This window comes from Crinia signifera, chromosome 3 (genome assembly GCF_055691185.1).
Source record: "Crinia signifera chromosome 3, ASM5569118v1, whole genome shotgun sequence".
Taxonomy (NCBI): domain Eukaryota; kingdom Metazoa; phylum Chordata; class Amphibia; order Anura; family Myobatrachidae; genus Crinia; species Crinia signifera.
The window spans coordinates 19656696-19680663 of record NC_139219.1 but is presented as its reverse complement, the minus strand read 5'-3'; the positions used below and the strand labels follow the sequence as shown (position 1 = coordinate 19680663).

The window sequence follows — 23968 nt, the reverse complement described above, 5'->3', positions numbered from 1 at the left end:
GATGGGACTCCGGGGCCTGGCACGCCTCCTCCCCCTCGGCTTCGGAATCCTCTGGGGCAACCGTGGCCTCCTCAGCCCCCTCCTCCGCCAGCTCCTCCGCCACCATGACCTCGTCCACCTCCTCCGCCACAACCACCTCCTCCACCACCACCACCTCCTCCTCCACCTCCTCCTCCACCACCACCACCTCCTCCTCCACCTCCTCCTCCGCCACCAACACCTCCTCCTCTGCCACCAACTCCTCTTCCACCTCCTCCACCACCACCTCCTCAGGCACCTCCTCCTCCTCCACCACCTCCTCCACCATCTCCTCCACCATCTCCTCCACTTGCTCCTCCAACATTTCCTCCTCCTCCACTTCCTCCTCCTCCACCCTTGCCGCCACCTCCTCCTCAGGGTCTTGGGCCTCCTCCTGGGCCAGGGCTGCCTCGGCCTCTTCACGTGCCTGTCGGGCTCGGGCTCGTGCTGTGTGGTAGAAAAAAAAATCATGGTCAATGTCGGGTCATTGGGGCACATGTATTAATCCATAACAAGACATACATGGAAGGGTGATAATGATGGCAAACGATGCAGGAAAGTAGCTCCTTACTGTTAATGGACTCCAAAATGTGACATTTAAATTATTATGTGATTGTTAGTAATTTGTTCAAACATTACAACCCTGGCATTTATCAATGTGTAACACATATTAGATCTGGCACATTGTATGCATCAGAATCCTCAATGCTATGTCATTACATATAAAAGCCACATGACTGCATGTTAACCAGGAAGAAGCACACATAACAGTCTATGGACTTTTAAACCCATGGACACCCACTTATCATGAGACACATTTTATTGTTTAGATATGCTATGTTGTAAGTGCGAAATTTCATAGCTAAAATACTCACAATCAGCAATTTCGCCCCTGATTTGCTGTAGCAGCTGGGGCTGGCGCCTGCGGAGGTCCGACCACCGCCTCTCGAGCTGCCCGATGGACCTCCGCACCCGAGTGCGGGCGTAAATACGGCGCCCTGCCGCAGCATAGGCCCTCCGCTTATGGCGGTTACTGATAAAGGGCCCCGCACGGCCCAGCCTTGTCTCCATGACGGAGACCAGAACCCTCAGCTCCGCAGGTGAAAAGGGGTCTGCCCTTCGTGTCTCCGCCATGTTAACAATGGCATCTATCAACCAATCAGGTGGTGGCATTGGTTTATCACAGTTATTTGTGTTAATAACTTTATTGTTCATCTTTACATGAACAGCGTCTCTGCGCCAACACAAATGGTGACAAATTCGCATGCCTTCAAAACAGTAGTGCTGATGTATGGCAATGAACAAATCTGATATATATAAAACACAGTGTGTATGCACTTAGCAAATCCAATGACGCCTCGCTCCGCCAAGCAACGCGTGCTATAGCTTAGCAACGCATAGCTGTAGTTAGCATTACTTACTCTATGCATCTATGTGTATGCGTACATTTATGTTTAAAAGACACATACACATACTTGCAGGTATCCTGAGACCAGCATTATACACCAGCCCTGCCTGCCTGCCTGCCTGCCTGCCTGCCTGGGTGCCTGGCTGCCTGGCTGCCTGCTCCTTGAAATGTTGAAACATGTTAATAAATTCAAATATCATATATATAGATATATATATATATATATATATATCTGCAAACAAATCATACATCAACACAGGAAAAAATCCCCAACACATTAGAGAATAAATCAATGTACTCACCAGTCATCAGGGATAGTATCAACTACAATAATGAAGATATAACAAACACATAAGATCCCTTGTACAAGGTATAATAATGAGCACCTATATTGAACTTCCCCCAAAACTAAGCACATATGATAAATATCTCCTATTTCTTTGCCATTAGGAGGGCAGGCTGGCTAATTTTCGTTTTGTAACACTGACAACTAACACACTGTCCTTATTTGAAGGGGTGATTTTTAATAAAATTGGTGTGTTCTGTCAACTCGATAACATGTACCTGAAGTATCTTTGCGCCACAGAGTCCCGCAGCTGGTATCCCCTCCGGCATTCAGGGGCGCGGGATGGGCGCATGGGCGGATCTTGCGGCTCAGATGGTACCTCCCACTCATCAAAGGGTATCTCACGCCGCACAGCAATGTTGTGGAAAAATATACACAGGCCCACGATCCTCGACACCATTTGAGGCGCATATTGTAAGTCACCACCAGTGCGGTGGAGCACTCTAAATCGACCTTTTAAAAGGCCAATTGAGCGCTCCACCACTTGCCTGGTGGCAACATGCGCCCGATTGAATGCCTCCTGTGGGCCCGGTGGTGGGGAGCTGTACGGCGTAAGTAGCCAGGGCGTACATGGGTAACCGGAGTCACCCAGAACCCACGCATCACGGCCTTCCAGCTCTTGTAGTCTTTGCCATATCCCGGTTTGTCGGATGACATGAGAGTCATGGGCACTTCCGGGAAACTTCGAGTTGAAGGCGAGAATTTCCATGGATGGGCCACATACCACCATCACGTTCAGTGAGTGGAACAATTTGCGGTTCCTATATATCTTCTCACTTCGAGATGGAGGCACAAATGGTACATGGGTGCCATCCACAGCCCCTATCACATTAGGGAAGCCAGCAATTTGATGGAAGGCCTGCTGGCTTCTGCGCAGGGTCTCGGTGGCAAATGTCATGGCCATGAAGTGCCCCTTGCGCCTGAACATGGCCGACGTCACACGCCTCAGGATTCGGCAGAAGGCCGGCTGAGATATTCCAGCAAGTACTGCCACTACTTGTTGGAATGATCCTGAGGCGCAGAAATGCAACACCGCCAGCAGCTGTGTGTGAGGCGGAATTGCTGTCGTGATCCCGTGTAGAGGTTCCAGATCGCTCTCAATTAACGTGAGCAGATCCAGAATTACATGTGGCGGTAACCGGTACCTAGTAAGTACCTCATCATCGGGCATAGCAAACAGAGTCACCCGTGTGCGATAGATTCTAGCACGTCCTGGCCTCCTTGGGCGACGAGTGGGGAGAGCCGCAAGTGCCCTTAGCCTCCTCTCCATGTAGCGCATCATTGCTTCAGCAACCTATAAAGAAATGAACATAAATACTGATGCACCTATGCACATAATGGCCATATCCCACTACAAATAGATCTGTAGGCTTCAATACGTACAATAGATGGCCGCCCCGTGAAATCCCGCAGATCCATTTGACTCTATAATGATGTAACAATAATATGAACTCAATACACACCGTACTAAACACACAGATAAAGGTGTCAGCATTTTTTGCCGACATCATGTACTATGAGACATTTCATCTATTGCTGGGACATGTTGTCCTGCAATAGATGAACCCACACAGGTTTAAGACCTGTGAGTGAAATAGTGAACATGTGACATGTTGCAATAATGATACACGCACTTTGCTGGCCCAACAATCTGTAGTCAGTGAGGCAATGGTGCATACATTCATACACTTACATTGTTAATGGATATCATATCTACAAGGAGCATGGAAGACCTTACCTTAGACCCTGACAAGTCCAGATCTGGAGACAAATGATTCTAGCAGCAAGTCACTATTTATAGGCCTCTCACATGTGTGGTCTATAACAGTAGAGATGAGTATTGCATGACTTGTGGCCTGGATTATCTAAGGGATTGGGCTACTTTTAGCTTGCAATCAAACGCCACAATACCACAGTAGTCATGAATCAAATGTCATGTCATGCTAGCAAATAGCATGTGTATTGTGCAATAGTCACAGGTGTATCAGAAGATTCTATGCAATGTTAGCATTGGTGACCAGTATTTCATGTAGAACTTTCGCCAGGTTTTACACAATGGAATTTCCGCCACCGTATGCGGCGCGAAAAAACAGCGACGTACGCTCACGCACGGAACGCAGCTGCCGCTGATGTCCGCCAAACAGGATACACAAACAGTATATAAAGGTGTATTAGAAGGTGACAATGTTGTTGCTAACATGTCTGGATCACAACCAGAGGTGGACCCAGAGCTGCAGCACCTTTTTGAACATCTGGACTCCAGCACCACCTATGTGCCACTGCACATGCAGGCAGTGGGTAATGAGGAGGCTGCTGGCCCTTCTACAGCAGGGCAACCTGCACCTGACCATTCTACAGCAGGGCAACCTACACCTGGCCCTTCTGCAGCAGGCCAACCTGCAGCTGGCTCATATGCACCATCAGCAGAATTGTTTGGAACACAACCGGGGACTTCACAAGGTAGTACCATGGCCAGCACTTCAAGTGCAGCGACACGTGACAGGGGGCGTGGCCAAGGACGTGGCAAGGGGAGAGCCAGGGCAACAGAGGAACCACCAAAAAAAAATAAGGCATATGAAGCACAGGAGCTTGCCATCCTGGTTCCCCGAGCACGTGATTGGATTGAGTGTCCATCGGAGAAGCTGACACACACACGCAGATGGAAGATTTGGGAACAGATAACGGCAGAGATTAATGAAGTAGCGCCACAAGTTCGTGAGATGGACCATGTGAAGAAGAGGCAAGTTGTTTTGTGATACATGTGCCCAGTAATAGCCAAGTAATGATTGAATTGATGCTTAGATGGATTTTGCAAATGGCCCGTGAGGTTGTTACGATACACAGACATTATTGCCATGTTATTTTGGTGAGAGTTTCAGTAGGGTGATTGTGAATGTCTATTGTAACGGTTGATATCATAGTTGCATGTAATATTATCTTTTGGACATTAATCACATGTCGTAATATGTAGCACAGAGCAATGGCTGCAACAGCTAACATCTGGAGTGACATGTATTAATATGTCAACTTACATTGCAGGTGGCAGGACTTCAAAACCAACCTGAAGAGGAAGATGACCAAGCGGTGGGAACACAGCCAGACATCTGGGGCCGGGCCCATGCCATCAGGGCTAGAGCTCACCCCCCTGGAGTTGATGGCCGAGAGCTGTATATCAGTTGAGGAGATCAGGGGGGTGAGCACGATGGATAGCGAGGCCCCAGCTGAAGTGTTTGCGTCTTTTCTGGAAGGTAAATATTGGTCATGCCATAAACTTGTGCAAGTAATTATCTTAGAATGTCTCCTAATTGTGTTTATCTTTTTCCACAGACACCCCACCGCTTGGTGACGACTCTGCTCAGGAGGTGGAGGAGTCCGTGCCACCTGGCCCCAGGGGTAGGCCTGTGCAGCAGCAGCCATCGGCCCAAGCCGATTTGGCCGCCTTGGCCAACATGCTTGGGGACATCAACCAGCAGGGAGACTTGGCATCAGAACGGATGCGTAGGACCGAGGAGATCCTGGCGAGCTTGGTCAGCACCCAGCAGGCCATCGCTGCGAGCATGCAGGCCATGGCTGAGTCACATCAGGCCATGGCTGCAAGTGCTCAGGTGCTGGCCGAGCAAGCCACCCGCCAAAATGATCTCCTCCTCCACCATAATGAGCTTATGGTGGAGCTGGTTACCAGCAACAGGGTCCTAATGTCATCCGTTTCTGGTGCATTACCACCGGCAACACTCCCTGCTGGCAGGAGGGGTAGACCAGCCAACCCCTCAACATCATCTGCTCCACCTGCCCCAGCATCTGGCCGTGGCCGAAGAGCTGCTGCACAGGCCAAGGAGCCTACCAAGGCCAAACGTGGTCGCAAATGAACTTGTGGCTGCATTAATCTCCACCGTTATGTGGTCCCAAATCTTCCATTGTGCTGTGTGTGTCAGCTTCTTGTGTCCAATCACGTGCTGAGGGTAACCAGATGAGCCCTTGCTTCATATGTCCTTTTTGGTTCCCCTGTTGCCCTCTTTTGCCTGCCATTACTGTCAGCTGTACTTGAAGTGATGGCCATGGTACTATCTTGTGAAGTCCCCGGTTGTGTTCCAAACAATTCTGCTGATGGTGCATATGAGCCAGCTGCAGGTTGGCCTGCTGCAGAAGGGCCAGGTGTAGGTTGCCCTGCTGTAGAATGGTCAGGTGCAGGTTGCCCTGCTGTAGAAGGGCCAGCAGCATCCTCATTTCCCACTGGCTGCATGTGCAGTGGCACATAGGAGGTGCTGGAGTCCATCTGTGTGCAATTATATTTGTTTTGTATTATTATTTATTTTGGCACATTCCTGCCATGTTGTTTATTTTTTGGATTTTGTATTTTTTGGTCATTGCATCACAGTGGCATTGACTGTGACATGTATACAAATAAATTTGTTAACTTTACCAAAAATGTGTGGTTTCATGAGTACATGTCGAATACACATGTGTATTGATAGTATTAATATTCAGTCATGTCCATTGTTAGCAGTTTTTAAGTGTGTGACAAGTACAGCATATGTGGGGGATTACTAAGGTTTCCTTGAAGCAGCAATGGTTTCAATTAAAGCACTGACAAGCGTCCTATTAGTGAGTAATGAGTAAAGGAGTAGATTCTATTTGGTTCAGGTGTTAATGCTTGTAGTCATTAGGCGGTACGTTCGCCTACCGCATGAACGAGTGGTGTCCGCAAAGCAATAGTACACTTGTGGACACCGCACATTTCTGCCCTTTTTGATCGCGTGCATTCGGAGTGCTATCCGAATGTACGCCCCCCAACATAAGTGTACTCCCCCGTATCCGCCCATGTTTCCGCCCCGTTTTGCCCACTTTGAAACTACGCCCATGTGTCATTCCGCATGACGCCCATAATACGCCCATATTTCCCGACTGATTGCGGGGAACAGTTTTGGACGGGATTTGGCCGAACTGGTACGGAGTCAAGGCGTGGCACATGCGCGTGGCGTTCTCCACGCATGCGCAGACGCCGTAAATACGCGATCCGAAAGTATGCGGTAAAGTACGCGTCAATCAGAATAAGGGCCAAAATGATCTCTCTCCCCCTGAGACACAACTCCAAGAAAAAGCGGATTTCGTTCTGTCTATGTTTATGCATTGAGCGGAACTGAATCTCCCAATCTTATCTGATAACCAGCCCCCTATTTACAATGCACCATGGTGGTGTAATTAATGTCTGTCCTTGTAAGACCTCATCAACCTTTATATCCTCATACAACTGGCCTGAATAATGTGCGGCGAACCAGCCTTATTGTAATACGGAAAGCGCTCAGCCCTTTAACAACCACCCTTCAGTATGCGCCGTATTATCTGGAAGATTTACACTTTGCAGAAGATGCAGGGAGGGGTTCTAGTACCTGGTGGGAAGGGAGAGGGGGACAGACACCCTCCTGCGGCCCAGGGATTTGGGGGAACTATATTCTCTGGTCTTATTGCTGCCACATTACTGGGTCATATTTTCGTTCTTTAGCGCCACAGACATCGCATGATCTGTAACGGCGCTGTACAAATCAATCGCTGCTTGTAGGGAACCGAAAATTAGGCACCAATGGGGATGGGGGGCGTATGGTGTACACCCTGGGCGTTATTTTCCAAACAATATGGACGATATCACTATTGTTGACGATATTGCGTGCATATCGGCCAGTGTGTACGCTCAATATCATTAACGCTACCGTGCATCGCTAATGACACCCCCCTCCCCTCCATGGTTTGTACATGCAGCTCAATCTTCACTATCTAGTCAACAACTGTATGTATAGAGCGGGACGGGGGGGGGGGGGGCATGGTGATGTCACTGACCGATATTGTTACTGATATCGGCCAGCACGTATGCATTATATTGTGACTATCACTGCACCGCCGGTATAGTTAGTAATGTCCTAAATGCCGGGAATCAATCGCCTAGTGTGTACCCACCATTAGGGTGTAGAAGGCTGTAGATTGGTGGTAAGGTAAGGGGATAAGGGTTAGACACTAGTAGAGAGGGTTAGGGTTAGGCTGTGGATGGGGGGCAGGGAATTAGGGTTAAGCTGCTGGGGTGTAGGGGGAAAGGGTTAGGTCTATGTATTGGTTTATAATTTACACAAATCACACAAAGAACTTTGACCACAGGTGAGGCTTGGGGGATGATTCTAGTTGTTTTGCAAATGCAAACTCCTTTAATGGACAAAACCATGCTGCACTGCAGATGGGGCAGATGTAACGTGCAGAGAGAGTTGGGTGGGGTGTGTTCAAACGGATATCTATATTGCAGTGTAATAATAAAGCAGCCAGTGCTTACCCTGCACAGAAACAAAACAACTCCCGCAAATGTAACTCTTTCTGCACGTGTTACCTCTGCCCCACCTGCAATGCATATGGTTTTGTCCATCAGAGAGAGATTTTGCTTTTGCAAACCAACCAGAATCACCACCTCAATCCATTATGCATTGAGCAGCATTCCGCAATGTTTCTGCCGGCTAGTGACCTTCGTCAGATCGGGGGAGTATGTGGATTAAACTCCCTTTGACCGACTTCCCGCACCTTTCCTCTGGGTTAATATCCCTAGCCCACAAACCCACATAGGCGATACGTTCCTTGTATCCCGCCACGCAGCCTTCCGGCTAGCAGGATTTCTCGCTAGAATTGATTTTAATTCTGATCCCGGCTGCTGCATGAATTAAGAAAGACAATATTATTCCTCCATATTACTTTCATTTTTGGATGTCACGCACGCCCTGTTTTTTTTTTCTTCCCCCTCTCTCAGATGTATTTATTGGTGTAATTTATGCGTTCCTGGGCTCGTCGCTGCGGTTCGCTTGTAATTCTCTATAAATCTATAGTTACAGAGCCGAGCAGGCACCGAGCAGTTAAGAGATCTGTACGCTACGGCGTTCTGCATCCACCATCTGCCGCCTGGGCCACGTGGTGACACCAGGGCGCCCGCTCTGCGTGCCAGAGGAATTTATGTCAGCAGATAAGCAACGTGACAGAGCCGGGATATTTACGGCAATTATATTTATGAGATGAGCAGCATATGGATGTGTGCATGGTAATGGAACCGGTATGAAATGTATGCTTGGTTAACCATTTTCAGGCTGTGAAAGAACTGTTACCCATTACAGAGCATGGGCCTCGGGCATCAATGCGGAGAAATGGACCAAATGCCAACAGGTCTATGTTCTCTTCTATGTTCCTAGTTTTGGGTTGGTTCAAGTGGCAAGTGCAGGCAAGATGCCGTTAGCATCATTATGGCTCCGCCTCCACACTGTGCACTGATCATACAATACAGGGAATCAGTGGACTCTCTAGAGGGGGCGCTGCAGCACAGTTCAAATAGGGAACGACACCAACTGCCATTCCACTATGACTCACTGGTAGTGGTGTGGCTACCCTCTGAGTTTTGGAGTCGGACCGTGCTGCAGCTTCTCCTCTGGAGCGGACACATAATGATGTCATTCACCATAGATCACCTCATAAGGCCCCTACACCACACAATTCAAAGGGGAAGTAGGCAGGATACAGGAGGGCGCAACGTTGTTCCAGGAGTCTAGGAGACCACACTGAAATCCAGGAGTCTCCCGGACACCTAGGCACCCTCACTCTCTGTTATCTATGGATTTAGTGATGTCACTGGTTCTGAGTGAGCCGATAGGCTGCATTCACTATTGGTCCAGCCCACAAAATGGCTGCCACCCCCTTTAGCAGATGTATACTCTTTAGCTGGCTCACATCATTGTACAAATTGGCACAGACGGAGCACATGGCAGAAAGCAGGTGTTAGATAAAGATATATGAAAAAAAAACACAAGATAAAAGCAAAAACCTGAATTCACAGAAGGCCGTAATGTGGGAACCGCACATCCCTGTTCTGTGGTACTGTTAGATGGCCACTTGCCTACACATGGACATGTGCACATGATCTATGCCCCTAACTACAATAAATGTGAAAAGGCTCCGGGCAAAAGTTCAATCCTGAATAACCAGCACGGGGCCAGATGCGCTAAGCTTCAAAAGTGATAAAATGGAGAGTGATAAACAGACAGCCAATCAGCTCCTGCCTGCCATGTCACAGACTGTGTTTGAAAAATGTCAGGCAGGAGCTGATTGGCTGGCTGTTTATCACTCTCCATTTTATATTTTGAAGCTTAGTACATCTGGCCCCTGGTCTTTTACGGCCCTGGCGTTAAACTTATGAACTGAATTAAGAGCTCGGAACAGGAGAGGAACATAGCATATGTGAGCATATAACTGCTTTCAGTGATGAGGAGGATGCGGGGTTTACATCCAGACACAGCGTGGCTGCTCCAGAACTGGGGAAGGGAGGAATGTCTTTTGGGGGGTTTCTAATTGCCCGGAAACCCCCCTGTTTTTGTGTTACTAGATCGGTTATCACATTATGCAGTTAATGAACAGTACGGAGCTGCTGCACATACCCAGTGGTAGCAGCTTCTTTTACTATTTGCCATGTGTGCAGTCCTCAATCAGTACACCGGACCAGAGAGCAGCTACCAGGAAGAAGAGACAGGAGCCTTACCATGAGGCGGGAGTATGTGAGCTTAGAAAGTGCAAAAATGGTTCTATTATATTTGTGTAAATGTTTGATACAGTAGATACTATAGAACTTCTATAGTGTAATATATTAATAATGTATCACCCCTTCCTCAGACTCCTGCGCTTGCTCCAATGTTTCACAGGGTGGGAAATTGTGGATGGCATTTGAATCCCCCCCCCCCCCCCAGTCTCTAGAATCCTGCCTTTGCCACTGTGCCAGACTCTCCAAGCCAAATATATGAGTATAGACAGATACAAGTGCGTATGACCAGAAGCTAAGGCTCAAATACTCTGCTCGTGATTACAGCACTAACATTGCAATGGGCGTGTGATCGCAAACGGTCACAAATAAGCCCAAAAGTCTCAGCCGCTGCCTCCTGCAAGGGTCTGGGCAGTGCCTGGTGCAAGCGTAAAGGTGGATATAGCGGTGACGGGGAAGCTGCTAATGATGACTGCGCCCGATTGGTTGCAACTGTGAAAAACAAACACATTTATTCTAGTGTAGTAAAACAGCAGGACCGGTGCTTAAAAAGTCATTTTATTCCGCAAAACCGCCTCGTTTCTCACAAATAAAGACTGATTTGTGCACAATTAGGGGAAGGGGAGCCGGCACAGTCACTTATACTGCAAGTGGAATAATGCTGCGCAATTCTGATGCTGCCAGCCACTGGGGGGCTTATTAGCTGCACCATCCGGATATTAACTCCAATATATCGATGGAGCAGCCGTCAGCCAGCCTGCCCGATCGCAGGATGTCATGAGGGCAGGCTGGGGCAGAGGGGCAGAGCCGGGCGGAGGGCTGCTACAGCCTCCTACAAAACAGAGCACGTGAGTGCGCGCCCCCTTCTGTTGGCGGACAGCAGCTGGCTGCGATTGCATCACAAAAAGCAGCTCAAATGAGATCTGCTCCATCTGTACATCCACTATGTGCTGCCGCAATTTGTCCTGCTGTAATCCGGCCCCATTAAAGGTTATTTTTGGCTGCTTTTCTGCTCATTCAGGACGTCATCAGTTTAAAAGATGAACATTTCCTTTGTAGGACACAAAATAGTTTGTTTCTGTCAACTTATTATTCTGCACAACATAAGAGAAAACATTACAGGCCCCATACACTGGTGCGATTTGGCCTGTTTTCACCCAAATTGTGTGGGTCACATGACCAACCTACACAATTTGGGTATATATATATATATCTATCCAGCCTTTGAACAGACAGCTACCCACTATTGTAGCGTAAAGCGTCAGGGAGCTGCTTGGACACCGTCTTCCTTAAGGTGGGCATACATCAAGACGATTTGGTCCGATTTCGGCCGATTGCGATCAATCGGCCCGTTAAATCGAACCAAATAGTTTCTTCATGACCCGGCCCCAGGGGTCGGACCGGCGGGACATAAGATCCCTCGCAATCGGTGGGGTGGACGCAGTGCTGGGGCGGGCGCAGTGCTGGGGCGGGCGGCGGTGACCAGAATCATCATCAGTGTGCACTCACTGTGTCCAACGCCGTAGCGGGGCGGGCAGCAGCCACGGCAATTACAACTTTAAAATAGCATGTCAAATGACTGCCCGGCTAATGATTGGCTGAGATAGAGCACTCTCAGCTAATCAGTGGCCTCCCTCTGCGGCCGCTGATTGGCTGAGAGTGCTCTATCTCAGCCAATCAAAAGCCGGAGAGTTATTTGACACATTATTTTGAAGATGTAATAGCCGCCGCTGCCCGCCCGCTGCGGCGCTGGACACAGTAGTGAGTCTGATTAACGCTGCTGCCCCACTCCTTCCTCCCCAGCCGGCCACTCATTTGAGAGCAGCCACTGCCCGACCCCACTGCTTCCTCCCCAGCCGCCCGCCCCCACTGCTCCTCACCGCCCTGCAGCTCCCTGTTATTATTTTTTTTTTACATGTGATAAATCGCATGCGATTTATCACATGTCAAAAATGGCACCTCAAGTCCTAATCGCATGTGAGCCTTCCGGAGGAGAATTGGGTCCGACTTGTCCTTAGGACAAGTCGGCTCTATGTATGGGGGCCTTTACACAGAACCCTGGATTGTAGTCCGAACCAACCCCTTGGGACGTACATCATCCGGTCCTTGGAATCAGTTACCATTTTACCCCTGGATAATTACTCCTGGCTTGGAAAAAAAGACAAATTCGCTACAGTATTTCATCTGAAGACCATTGCTGCACTTATACCTCCGGTGGACGGTTATTTACACCAGCTTTGGACCGACCACACTGATAGGAGATGTATAAAATTTTCAAAAACAGATAAAGTGAGGAAAAATCCCATAGCAACCTGTCATCTGCTATCAATTAACCAACACAGAGGTCTGTGTACTTAGTCTTGGAGAGAGAAAAAGCTGACAGAGATACAGTACCAGCTGGTCGGCCCCTAACTGTCATGTCACATGCTGGGTTTGAATATACTGTAATAGTTTGGAGCTGATTGCTTTGTTCCCCTACCCCCTATATAGTTTGATACATCTACCCCAGAATCAACTCCAATACAGGTTGAGTATCCCTTATCCAAATATCCGTTATCCAAATCATTCCGAAAACCATAGTCTCCAAAATGTACTTTATTTTTTATTTTTTGCTAAAAATCTTCTGGGGACATCTATAACTGGCACTACTGGGGGAAATAACATGTAACTGGCACTACTGGGGACATCTGTAACTGGCACTACTGGGGACATCTGTAACTGGCACTACTGGGGAAATAACATGTAACTGGTACTAAATATGTACATGGACATGATTGCTTGGCATTTAAATTCAGTGTCTGAGATTTTACACAAACTTTGTTTCATGTTTTGAATCCTTGTGTTATACACAAATAAAATATATTTGTGTTTATTTTATGTGTGCGATGTGTTTATACAACATAAATGCAAGATACCTCAAAATACCAAAATATTCAAATATAAAAATAATCCAAAATACTGAATAATCCTTTATCCAAAATTCTTCTGGTCCCAAGCATTTTGGATAAGGGATACTCAACCTGTACATTATTCCATTACAATGACATATCTAGGACCTATCAATACACTCCCAATTCAAAACATTAATCCATTACAAACTGTCGGGCAGATGTATTAAGCCTGGTGAAGTGCACCACCCCAACTGTCATTTTTAAAACACAGTTGATTGGCTGGTGTTCTATCTCCTTCCACTTTATCTCTTCACCAGGCTTAATACATCTGCCCCATTATTCCAAACCATAGGGTCTGTTTACTAAACTTTGGAGAGAGATAATGTGGCTGGCGATAAAGTACCGCAGGGTTAACCCCGCGACATAGCTGGCATAATTTCCCGTTACAATTACATTGCTCGGACTGCGAGGACGTGTGAGCAGGGTATTTGTCACTTACTGAATAACCCCCAAAGTACCAGCCAATCAGCTCCTCCCATGTTACAGTCTGTGTTTGAAAAATGACAGTTAGGCTGGGTACATACTACGCGATGCGTACCCAGCCCGTCGGGCCGACATATCCGATCCTGGGTAAACATCGGAAAGAATGGAAAGATGACTGTTCCGTCCTTCATTAGCATTTACCTGGGTGTAGGTGTTACCGCCTAGTGGGCAATGCAATGCAGATGATTGCACATTGGGCCTTATTCTAATCGGTGCAGCCGGATCCGATTATGCGGCCAGGACCGTGCGCGCAAAACCCCGCCTTCCATACGGATCGCAAACTCCGTCCGTACGCGGTAAGAAGCTGTCCGAACGGACCGCACGTGTATTTTTCACGGAATACGCCTCCTCCATCTAAAAGAACCTCCCCCATCATTCGATGGTCGCAGACCATCGAATGCAGGACCGAGTGGTCCACCAGCTCCCGCAACCTCAGACCACACGGACATTTTTCCGTGCAAAAGCAGGGATCTGGGCGGGCAGCTGACATCCGGCGATGTGATATGTCCGCCCCCTACATGTGCGTCACGGCCGCATTACCATACGTACGCCCAGCGTTTGCATGGGAACGCCCATGAAACGCGGGGCGTATGCATATGGTAATGAGCCCAAATAGCCCTTCACGCCCCTCTCCACCCCCTGTTCGGAGTGTTCAAATATCATGCGGGATTTGGCCGTACGCCCCGCTCGCACATGCGCAGAGACGCCTCTGCACATGCGCAGACACAAAACATCGGCGGCCCGAACGCACGCGGATATATCCGCACCGACCAGAATAAGGGCCATTGTCACAAATGACTGCAGGCACCCGTATATTGGGCACACAGACTGAACAATGTGACCGATATGAAAAGCCTGTCCTTTTGTACCTTACTCTGTAAGAACCCTGACAGGCTCAGTGCTGCCTCTGATTAAAAATCCTCCCATGATGAAACCGCTGCTGCTGCCCTCCATGGGCCTGAGAAGCATGTGATGAGCTCCACCTAGCAGAGCTCAGCACAAGCCTCTCAGCCTCTGCCCTCTTGTGCAAAGTCTCACGTATCAACTCCCAGTAATTCACTGCACACTAGTGCAGGCAGTGTGCCTTGGCTCCCGATGCGCAGAACCATTAGTCATTGTCACATTGGCAGATAGGTGAAGCTGCAGCACTCCTATGCATAAAACCTTTAGTTAAAAAGAATATATATATATATATATTTTAAAAAGAAATACATGCCAACCACAGACCCCCCCGCGTGACAGTCTGAACACTTGGAGCACAGCCATCACAAAGTGATCAAGTGCACTGTCCACAGTGTGCTCAGCCACTGAGCTTGCACTCCATAATGATAATGTACGGGTAAAGATATCACACCTTGGAACATCAGCAACATCCACCATGGAAGCACAGATGCACTTTGTTTCTGCGATGTATACATCGAAGCCCGTCACAAATGACCCCACATTGACTGATATTGAGAGCGTATGATAGCAATCTATCTAATTGGTGAGCTAAGTGAGTTAAATGCTGCCATAAAGACTAATTCATCTGTACAGGGAAATATTTATGAACTATACCTTTGCTCAATCACTGCACCTATCATTCCACAGTGTCGTAATACCATTAAATTATTACAGAGCAGCCGAACGAGTGGAACTTTCCAAGTAGCTATAAATAATTTTAAAATCAATGGACACTGCATCATTATACTGTAGCATTTCAATAACGGTATACAAAGGAAGTGCAAAGTTTCCTACAGTAGTGTCTTAAGCAAAATGCCATGGTGAAGTGCTACAGACCCTAAGGAAATCTGCATGCAGGCGCCCTCTAGTGGCGTGCTGTCTGTACTACATGGGTGGTAATCCAGTAAAGGGCAGTAGGTTCCGATTTTGAATGACCTGGTAAAGTATGAAGATTTTATAGAATGATGGGAATTTTTAGAGTCTACAATTTTAACTTTTAGACTCTATTTTAAATTAAATAATACTCTCCGTAATGTTTACTGCTACAATAAATACAATACACTCTTTCAATGTTCAGTTTTACTGTCTAACTCTATGCTTTTTCTCCATAGTACCTTATTAGGCCACCATTATCTACAGATTTCCCTCCGGTCTGCAAATTCACTCTATATTGGTATTACTGTATACTGTGTTTGCATTAATGTAACCCATTTCCTTCTGCTTGCACCCTAGTAATTAAAGTTCAGCTTGTCTCTTGAAAGGCTTGAACCTTTTTGGGGATTTTTGTGATTGCTGAACAAGAAATTGCTGTCAAAATGAAACTGCAGGTTTGCAAATGATATAGAGAAAAAGGGAATTTAATTCCATAAATCCTTGGACCTTTACTGAAACAATGAGTTGTGGAAGCCAAGGCCGTCCTGCGTAATACCGCACAACGTACAGTATCTATGTAAGGAATTTTATCAAGGCTATTTGATCATATATATATATATATATATATAGATATATATCTATATCTATATATATATATATATATGCTGCAAAACCTGGGCTGGATCTTCCACATTAATTTCATCTAGTGCATGGTGACCCGTGATCCACCAACATCCAGACTCTTGTATGTAATCTTCAGATATTAAATATATGTTGGTGGATCAGGCTTTAAATCTGCCACCTACAAGCTGGGGAGTCGGGAATTGCCTGCTATCTGGTTTCTCAATAATTGACGAGGGCTGGCGGGTGTGAAGAACAATCGTGCAAGTGAGAATTCATCTCTGGGAAGAAGCTTCAAACATAGAATAATTGCAGATTTAGGTGGTTTCTTCAAAGTTCTCTGTACAAAGGGCCTGATTCGGACCAGTCCGCTAGGCTGCTTGTGTTCGCAGCCTAGGGAACAGGTAAACGCCGCCCGCTAAATCGCCCCCTCCCCCCAGTGATGAGACTACTGTATATAAAACACTCTCTCTTTGGGAGTTACATAAAAAATGTAAAAAGTGAAATGTAACATATGAGTATTCATGCATTTGGGGTCTAAGACCCCACAGGGAAAAAAACATTGGCCCCCATAGGAAGAAAAACAAACAATCACACTTGTCCACACAGAAAACAAAACTAAAATACATTGGTGCTCACATGAAAACAAGAGACCAGTGAATAATAGTTGAACCGGTGGCGGTGGCTGTAACCTGGTGTGGGCATCTCTAGCTGTGGTGGCACTTCAGAACAGATCATGGCACAGTGGTTGAAGAATGCTGCAGCATTGAAAACTGGGAATTACGTATGTAAATATGCCTTTTACTGTATCTGGTATATTCTTGTCCACACCCACAGCACAATCACTGAGATTACGGTTCTGTTCCTACGATGAGATCAAATAAAAATCCAAAGGCAAAAACCAACAACCATAATCTGTCAGCAAACATGTTCAGCCCAGATGGCTGCAATCTGACTGACCCAGAGACACGGATATACAGGAGAGCATGTTAAGTGCTGAGCGCTGGCATCCGACACAGCGGCAGGTAGTACATGTAATGCCAACATAGTCCTGTCCCAACTCTCACCCTGCAGCCTTGTTACTACAGTATGTACCCTGCACATGGGCACAGATAATACATAGTTACATGTTACAGTACAGTGCCTGGCACTCTGTGGTGCGATAGATAGATAGATAGATAGATAGATAGATAGATAGATAGATAGATAGATAGAGAGATAGAGAGATAGATAGAGGTGTGGCTGTCACAAAGCATATCAGCCATAAAACACCTAGGAAACCACCTGTCACAAGTTGGAGTGAATGAGCTAACACTGGGGGGGTCACATACCGCAGCACATGCACCCCAGCTCTAGGAGTGGCGAGTGCAGTGGAACAACATAGCGGGGCGTACGCTATCCTTATGCCCCGATTATGCATTAAAGTGAATGGGAGCTGGCGGACGCAACGTTCTAATGCCAGTCCCTTGGGGTTTTAGTGCTACACCTATTACACGGCCCTTATTCAGAATTGATCGCAGTACAAACTTGTTCTCAAAATGGGCAAAACCATGTTGCACTGCAGCTGGGGCAGATGTAACATGTGCAGAGAGAGTTAGATTTGGGTGGGGTGTGTTGAAACTAAAATCTAAATTGCAGTGTAAAAATAATGCAGCCAGTATTTACCCTGCACAGAAACAAAATAACTCACCCAAATCTAACTCTTTCTTCACACGTTACATCTGCCCCACCTGCAGTGCACGTGGTGTTGCCCATTTTAAGAACAAATTTGTACTGCGATCAGTTCTGAATAAGGACCTGAGTAGGTGTAGCACTAAAACCCCTTTCACTATCTTCATATACCTGTGCATGTGTGAGAGAGAGAGTATATTTATTTGCATGCATGTATTTCTACACATGTACACGGACATACACAGAACGATCTTCTAGCTGGGAGGGTGGTATGATGTCGCAACATATCACAATCACCATTTCTGGCCCCTGGGATTCCTGACCTCGCATGAGGCCTCTGTGGACCCCGGTGGTTGGTAGAAGAATAGAGTAGTTCTGTCTGTGTGTAGAGTGCAGCGTGTAACAAGTCTCCATTGTCCTCTGATCCTCAGTACACACAGCTCCCTCTCTCTCCCAGCAGAGGCTCAGTGTCCTCACTTGCTGAGCCGATTGCTGGGCATCCAGAGACTGCCATGTGCTGCGGCTGCTAGCACCAGGTCCATCACACACATCACTATCACCCATATACTCACTGTCCTGCCACGGTAAGGAGGAAATGTGTGCGGGACAAGGATATATGCTCTGTATATTTATTCATTGTTCTTCAATGTATGAGTATTTCCGTCTGCAGATTCCTGGTGTGAAGTATACATCAGATGCAATTCCCAGTATCAGATGTAATTCCCAGTATCGGATCTTATTCTGTATAGTTGATATAATGTCTGGATTTGGCACTTATGCTACATATGCACAGTGCAACATCCATCTCTTATCCTGCATGCAGTATAATGCACATTATTACTTCCCATTTGCAGTGTTGCTCGGTTACATTTTTGTCAGTGGGGAGAGCACAAGTGAGGTGTGTCTGAAAAGAGTGCCAGTGGGGTGTGCCCGGAGAGAGCACCGGTGTGCCTAGAGAGAGTGCCGGTGAGGTGTGTCTGCAGAGGGGGGCCTGGAGAATCATGCGTGATGTGTGTCTGGAAAGAATATTGGTGAGGTGCTCTGGAGAAAGCACCGGTCAGGTGGCCTGTAGAGAATACTGGTGAGGCGGAATGGAGAGAGGACTGATTAGGATGGCCTGGAGAGAGCACTGGTGAGGTGGCCTGGAGAGAGCGCCGGTGATGTGTGTCTGGAGGGAATACTGGTAAGGTGGTCTGGAAAGAGCCCTGGTGAGGTGGCCTGGAGCGGGGACTGGTGAGGCAGCCTGGAGAGAGCACTGGTAAGGTGGCCTGGAGAGAGCACCAATGAGGTGGTTTGGTGAGAGCACTGGTAAGGGCCCTGGAGAGAGCACTGGTAAGGCGGCCTGGAGAAAGCACCGGTGAGGTGGCCTGGAGAGATCACTGGTAAGGGGGCCTGGAGAGAGCACTGGCAAGGCGGCCTGGGGAGAGCAGTGGTGAGGCGGCCTGGAGAGATCACTGGTAAGGCGGCCTGGAGAGAGCACTGGTAAGGCGACCTGGAGAGAGCACTGGTAAGGCGGCCTGGAGAGAGCACTGGTAAGGCGGCCTGGAGAGAGCACTGGTAAGGCGGCCTGGAGAGAGCACTGGTAAGGCGGCCTGGAGAGATCACTGGTAAGGCGGCCTGGAGAGAGCACTGGTAAGGCGGCCTGGAGAGAGCACTGGTAAGGCGGCCTGGAGAGAGCACTGGTAAGGCGGCCTGGAGAGAGCACTGGTAAGGCGGCCTGGAGAAAGCACTGGTAAGGCAGCCTAGAGAAAGTACTGGTGAGGCGGCCTGGAGAGATCACTGGTAAGGGGGACTGGAGAGAGCACTGGTAAGGCGGCCTGGAGAAAGCACCAGGGAGGTTTAACATACAGTAATATCTCTCAGCAAACCTGGACACATCACCACAGCCAAACTCACACACATCACTGTCTACATTTATGGAGGAAGGATTGCTTGATAATATGCATACATTGTGGTACTGTAATTATCTTAATTTACTGTTCTCTGGTTATGTCACATTTGGGGATTAGTGGCTTATATTAAATCCCTGTCTGAAGTACTGTATATGTGTAAATACAAATTATCTATGTGGTATGAAAACGCTACACTATAAATACTGCCCGATTGTTAGTATCCAGTGACCTATACTGTAATGGCCCCATGTGGTAATGCTGTTATGATATAATGGCGGAAGGAAGAAAGAACGAAAGAAAGAAAGAAAGAAAGAAAGAAAGAAAGAAAATAATATCCCTAAAGTGTATTACTTTACAATGTATTTTTTGCTTGGAATGATTTTCTAGAAAGGAGTGTAGTACCGGCTCTTAGGCTGAAGATGTCACTGTTTCAATCACCGGCTATAAAAAGCCTCTCCATGCACACCTACAACAATAATACCAGCAGACTATTATCAAGGTATAGCACTCAATGCGAAAAAGAATACGGATTTGTTTTTAGAAATGAAAGCGACGTCTGCCCACGTGAACACGACGACAAATCCTTGTATACAATACTCTGTCACAGTAGCACTTTTACTGTAAGAGCACCTGCAGTCATCTTACCCATAGGCTTATCCCTGTCTTTAGTTTCCTGATCCCTGTCTACATAAACATTGGACAAGACTTGTACTCCCCTACTGCAGCAGATCCCATACGCTTCAATGAATTGATATTTGCACACTTACTAGTACAGTAATATCCCCCCACACTGAGCATCTTTCCTGAGATTGCTGTGAGTAGAAAATGTTGAATTTGGAGGGTGCTTTCATCTCTCACATCATTTCCTAAAATAAATCCAGGTCTCCCGGGTGACAGGCGGTGAAATGGTTAAGTCTGGGAGATGTGTGTTAACCCTTTAAGACTACAATCGGGGAATAATAGTGACTGAGTGAATTCTATTGCCACATTTGCTGTGTCTGATGTCTCTTGCACTGAATGCTGTGGGGTTAGTGGTAATATACTCAGTCCTCACTACAGAGCAACATCTCTCTGCCAGTTCCCCTGTGTGTACAATGCTGGATCCAACTGAGGATAAACTGTATGATAATAAAAAGTATTACAGAGCTGACAAACTTCCACAGGAATCACCGTTAGGATGGGGGGATATTCAGTGCTGTAGTTCAGTGATAAAGTTCTAGGTAAATAGAATGGTAATGATTACTAGTCTAGTCTAGGGGTACTGCCCAGACAGGAAGGTGTACTGAGCGTTACACAGTATGAGCACTGGCTCCAAACATCCATATATGTCAGTAACAAGACAGTCATCTACACAGTGCTGTGCATTTCCACACTGCGAAGCAGAAAGAGTGCAAGCTCTGCAAGCAATTCTGTATAGGAAGCTGTTGACATAAACAGCCCTGGAACTGGAAAAAAAAAATTATATATATATATATATATATATATATATATATATCTCTATCATGAGCTCCCATCTATAGAAGCATGCAGCTATGACATTCACACTTACCACCTGTATATACAATGTGGCTCTGCCTGTCCTGTATATTACACATCCATTGTACTGTATATTAATATTTATTATATCCTTTTCCTGGTAGGGTCTCCTACTGTAGCTTTCTGTCCTACCCATAGAGCAGAGCAAGACAGTGCAGTCAGTGCACTATAGTATATTACTCTGCAATATGTTGCATCCCTGACTGCATGTTCTGTCCTGCTGTATATACTGTACAGTAATGTATATATATATACATATATATACACACACATATATATATATATATATATATATATATATATATATATATATATATATATATATATACATACACAGTGGCTGCCTCAGAACCAGAGGAAAGGGCATTGTGTACAAATAGTTAAGGTTTGTGAATGGAAATGCAGAACACACACAGTGACAGTATTGCACATATTCTCTATGTGCAGACTGTATACTGTACTTTCCAGGGGACACTAAAGTACCAAGAAATGTGGCCCAAGAGGTGAATGTAGAGGTCTCTCTTATCACCACCACCACCCCCCCCCCCCCCTTCCTCATCATCCTCCCCAAATCCAATGACATCAGGCTGCACCCCCTGCTCCCCTTCTTACCATAGGCTCCTTGTCCCCTGCTGGGTCTGGGTATGAGAGACAGGAAGAGAATCCACAAAACCTCCATCATCCAGATAGATCAGATTCTTCTGCAGCAACAGCAGCCAGAGAGAGGTCCCTCCTGCAGACACCCAGCCAGCATCCCAGCCGGGCACAGCGCGCCTCCGCCGGCTGCAGGGGTGGCACAGATCCGCTGATCCCTGCGGTCCTCAGTGCAAGTAGAGGAATCCCGGTAGCAAGCAGACCCAGACGGGCAGGGGTAGGGGATGAGCTCCCGGTACCCGGTGTATCCACAGCAGCTCCTAGAAGACGGGCAGATGCCCCCTGAACTCAGGCTGAAGTGCCCAGCAGAAGTGGTGCCAAGTTCTCCCCCTCTCCACCCAATGTGTCTGCTAGTGGGAGAGGGCTGGGGGTGTGGGAGAGGGTGGGATCAGCAGCCCGGCTCCCTCCTGCCCTCTTTAGCACCAGTCCATGTGATGTCCTCACTCCACCATAGTCTGTTCTCCCTGGGGGGGATCCAGCGGTTTTGCGCACAACCAGGGGGTGTCCAGCAGGATAAACGCAGGGTGAGATCAGTGGTACTTCCCGGCAGTGTCAGACCCTCTGGTGTTTGTCCACTCCAACAAGTGCCCGCTTCAACTCAGGTTCTGCGCTTACACTGCGCGCTGCGCTCCACTCTGCTCCTCTTGCGCTGCGCTCTGTCCAGCTCCTCTTGCGCTCCGCGCTACCACCCAGCTGGCTCCGCTCCGCTGACCCACCTGCTGCTGCTCCCAGGTAATACTGATAATCCGGTCAGTCCGGGGTACAGTCCATCCACTTTTAGGGGGTCGGGGGTTTTATCAGGCGCTTCTCTGATCTCCTTCAGCACCAGGACCACAGATGTTTCCAACCTGGAGGAGAAGTTCCTTCTGGCTGCTCCTCCTCTCCCCAGCTCCCGTACCCTCCTCTCTGCTCTCTGGTTCCCCTCCAGTTTATATGAAAAAACAGAGGACCAATTAAAAGCTCTCAGTTGTAGAGGAGGCAAAGCCTGGTGCCCAAATTCCCTGCCTCCCCTAGGACCAATTAGAGGTAATCCAGCCCTGGATAGTGGCAGAGAGCTGCTGCCTGCGCTGTCTCCTCCTCCCTCTATCGCTCTCTGTCTCTCTCCTATCTCACAGCTGCTGGAAGGTGCCAGGGAGCAGCCAAGGATCCATCCATCCTGCGGGCACTGGAGGAAGGTCGGGCTCAGAGATTCCACTCCTGGCTGCAGCGTGCAGGGACTCGGCAGCGCTGCCTGTCTGCTCCTCTCCCTCTTCGGAGTGCTTGTGTGTGAGGCTGATAGACATACAGTGTATACAGTATATATATATGTAGAGTCTGGACCATGAGAGGTGTGAGCAGGCATCTGGTGGCATCTTGCACAGGGGTACACTACACTACTGTATCTGCAAGCACAGAATGCTGCTGCTGCTGCTGGCTGCCAATGCACAGACAGGGATGGAGCTGGTACTTGTACTGTGTGTGTGTACTGTGTATAGATATATGTGTTTTATAGATAGATACATACTGTATGTGTGTGCATCTGTGTGTGTTTTGAGTATACAGTAGATATAAAGTACATGTGTTTATGTGAATGTGTGTGTACTTGTATATATACTGTATTCTGTGCAACTACTGATTTATGGTCTGATATAGATATATATATATATATATATATATATATATATACATACATACATACACACACACACACACATATATATCTACAGAGCACCCCCACATTAATCATTAATGCATCAGTGACATTGGGAGGTTGCGTGCCTGCGCGGTGTAATTGTGTACCTCTGTGGAAGTGTACCTACTGTACACACACACACACACACATATACATACATATATATATATATATATATATATATATATATATATATATATATATATCTCCCCTGAGCATGTGGCTGGTGACACCTGGAGAAGTGAGAATGTGCTAATGCTGTGAGCCACTTGGAGTAATTCCCACACAGGGGCTGCATCTCCTGCAGTCTGTCCCATCCACTGTGCAGGACTCTATACCTGGACACCTGGACATGT

At 47.4% G+C, this 23968-nt stretch overlaps 1 protein-coding gene across 2 annotated transcripts in view; it reads right to left on the bottom strand.

Moving 5' to 3' along the window:
• Nucleotides 1-23199, bottom strand: part of MDGA1 (MAM domain containing glycosylphosphatidylinositol anchor 1) — a 309099-nt gene extending 285900 nt beyond the window's left edge. The window contains exon 1 of one of the 2 annotated variants that reach the window (XM_083175431.1): nt 21899-23199. In XM_083175431.1, coding sequence (XP_083031557.1) covers nt 21899-21968 — 70 coding nt within the window. In that variant the 5' untranslated portion in view covers nt 21969-23199. The remainder of the gene's footprint in view (nt 1-21898) is intronic. The other variant, XM_083175432.1, reaches the window with a different exon arrangement.
• Between the last annotated feature and the right edge of the window lie 769 nt (nt 23200-23968).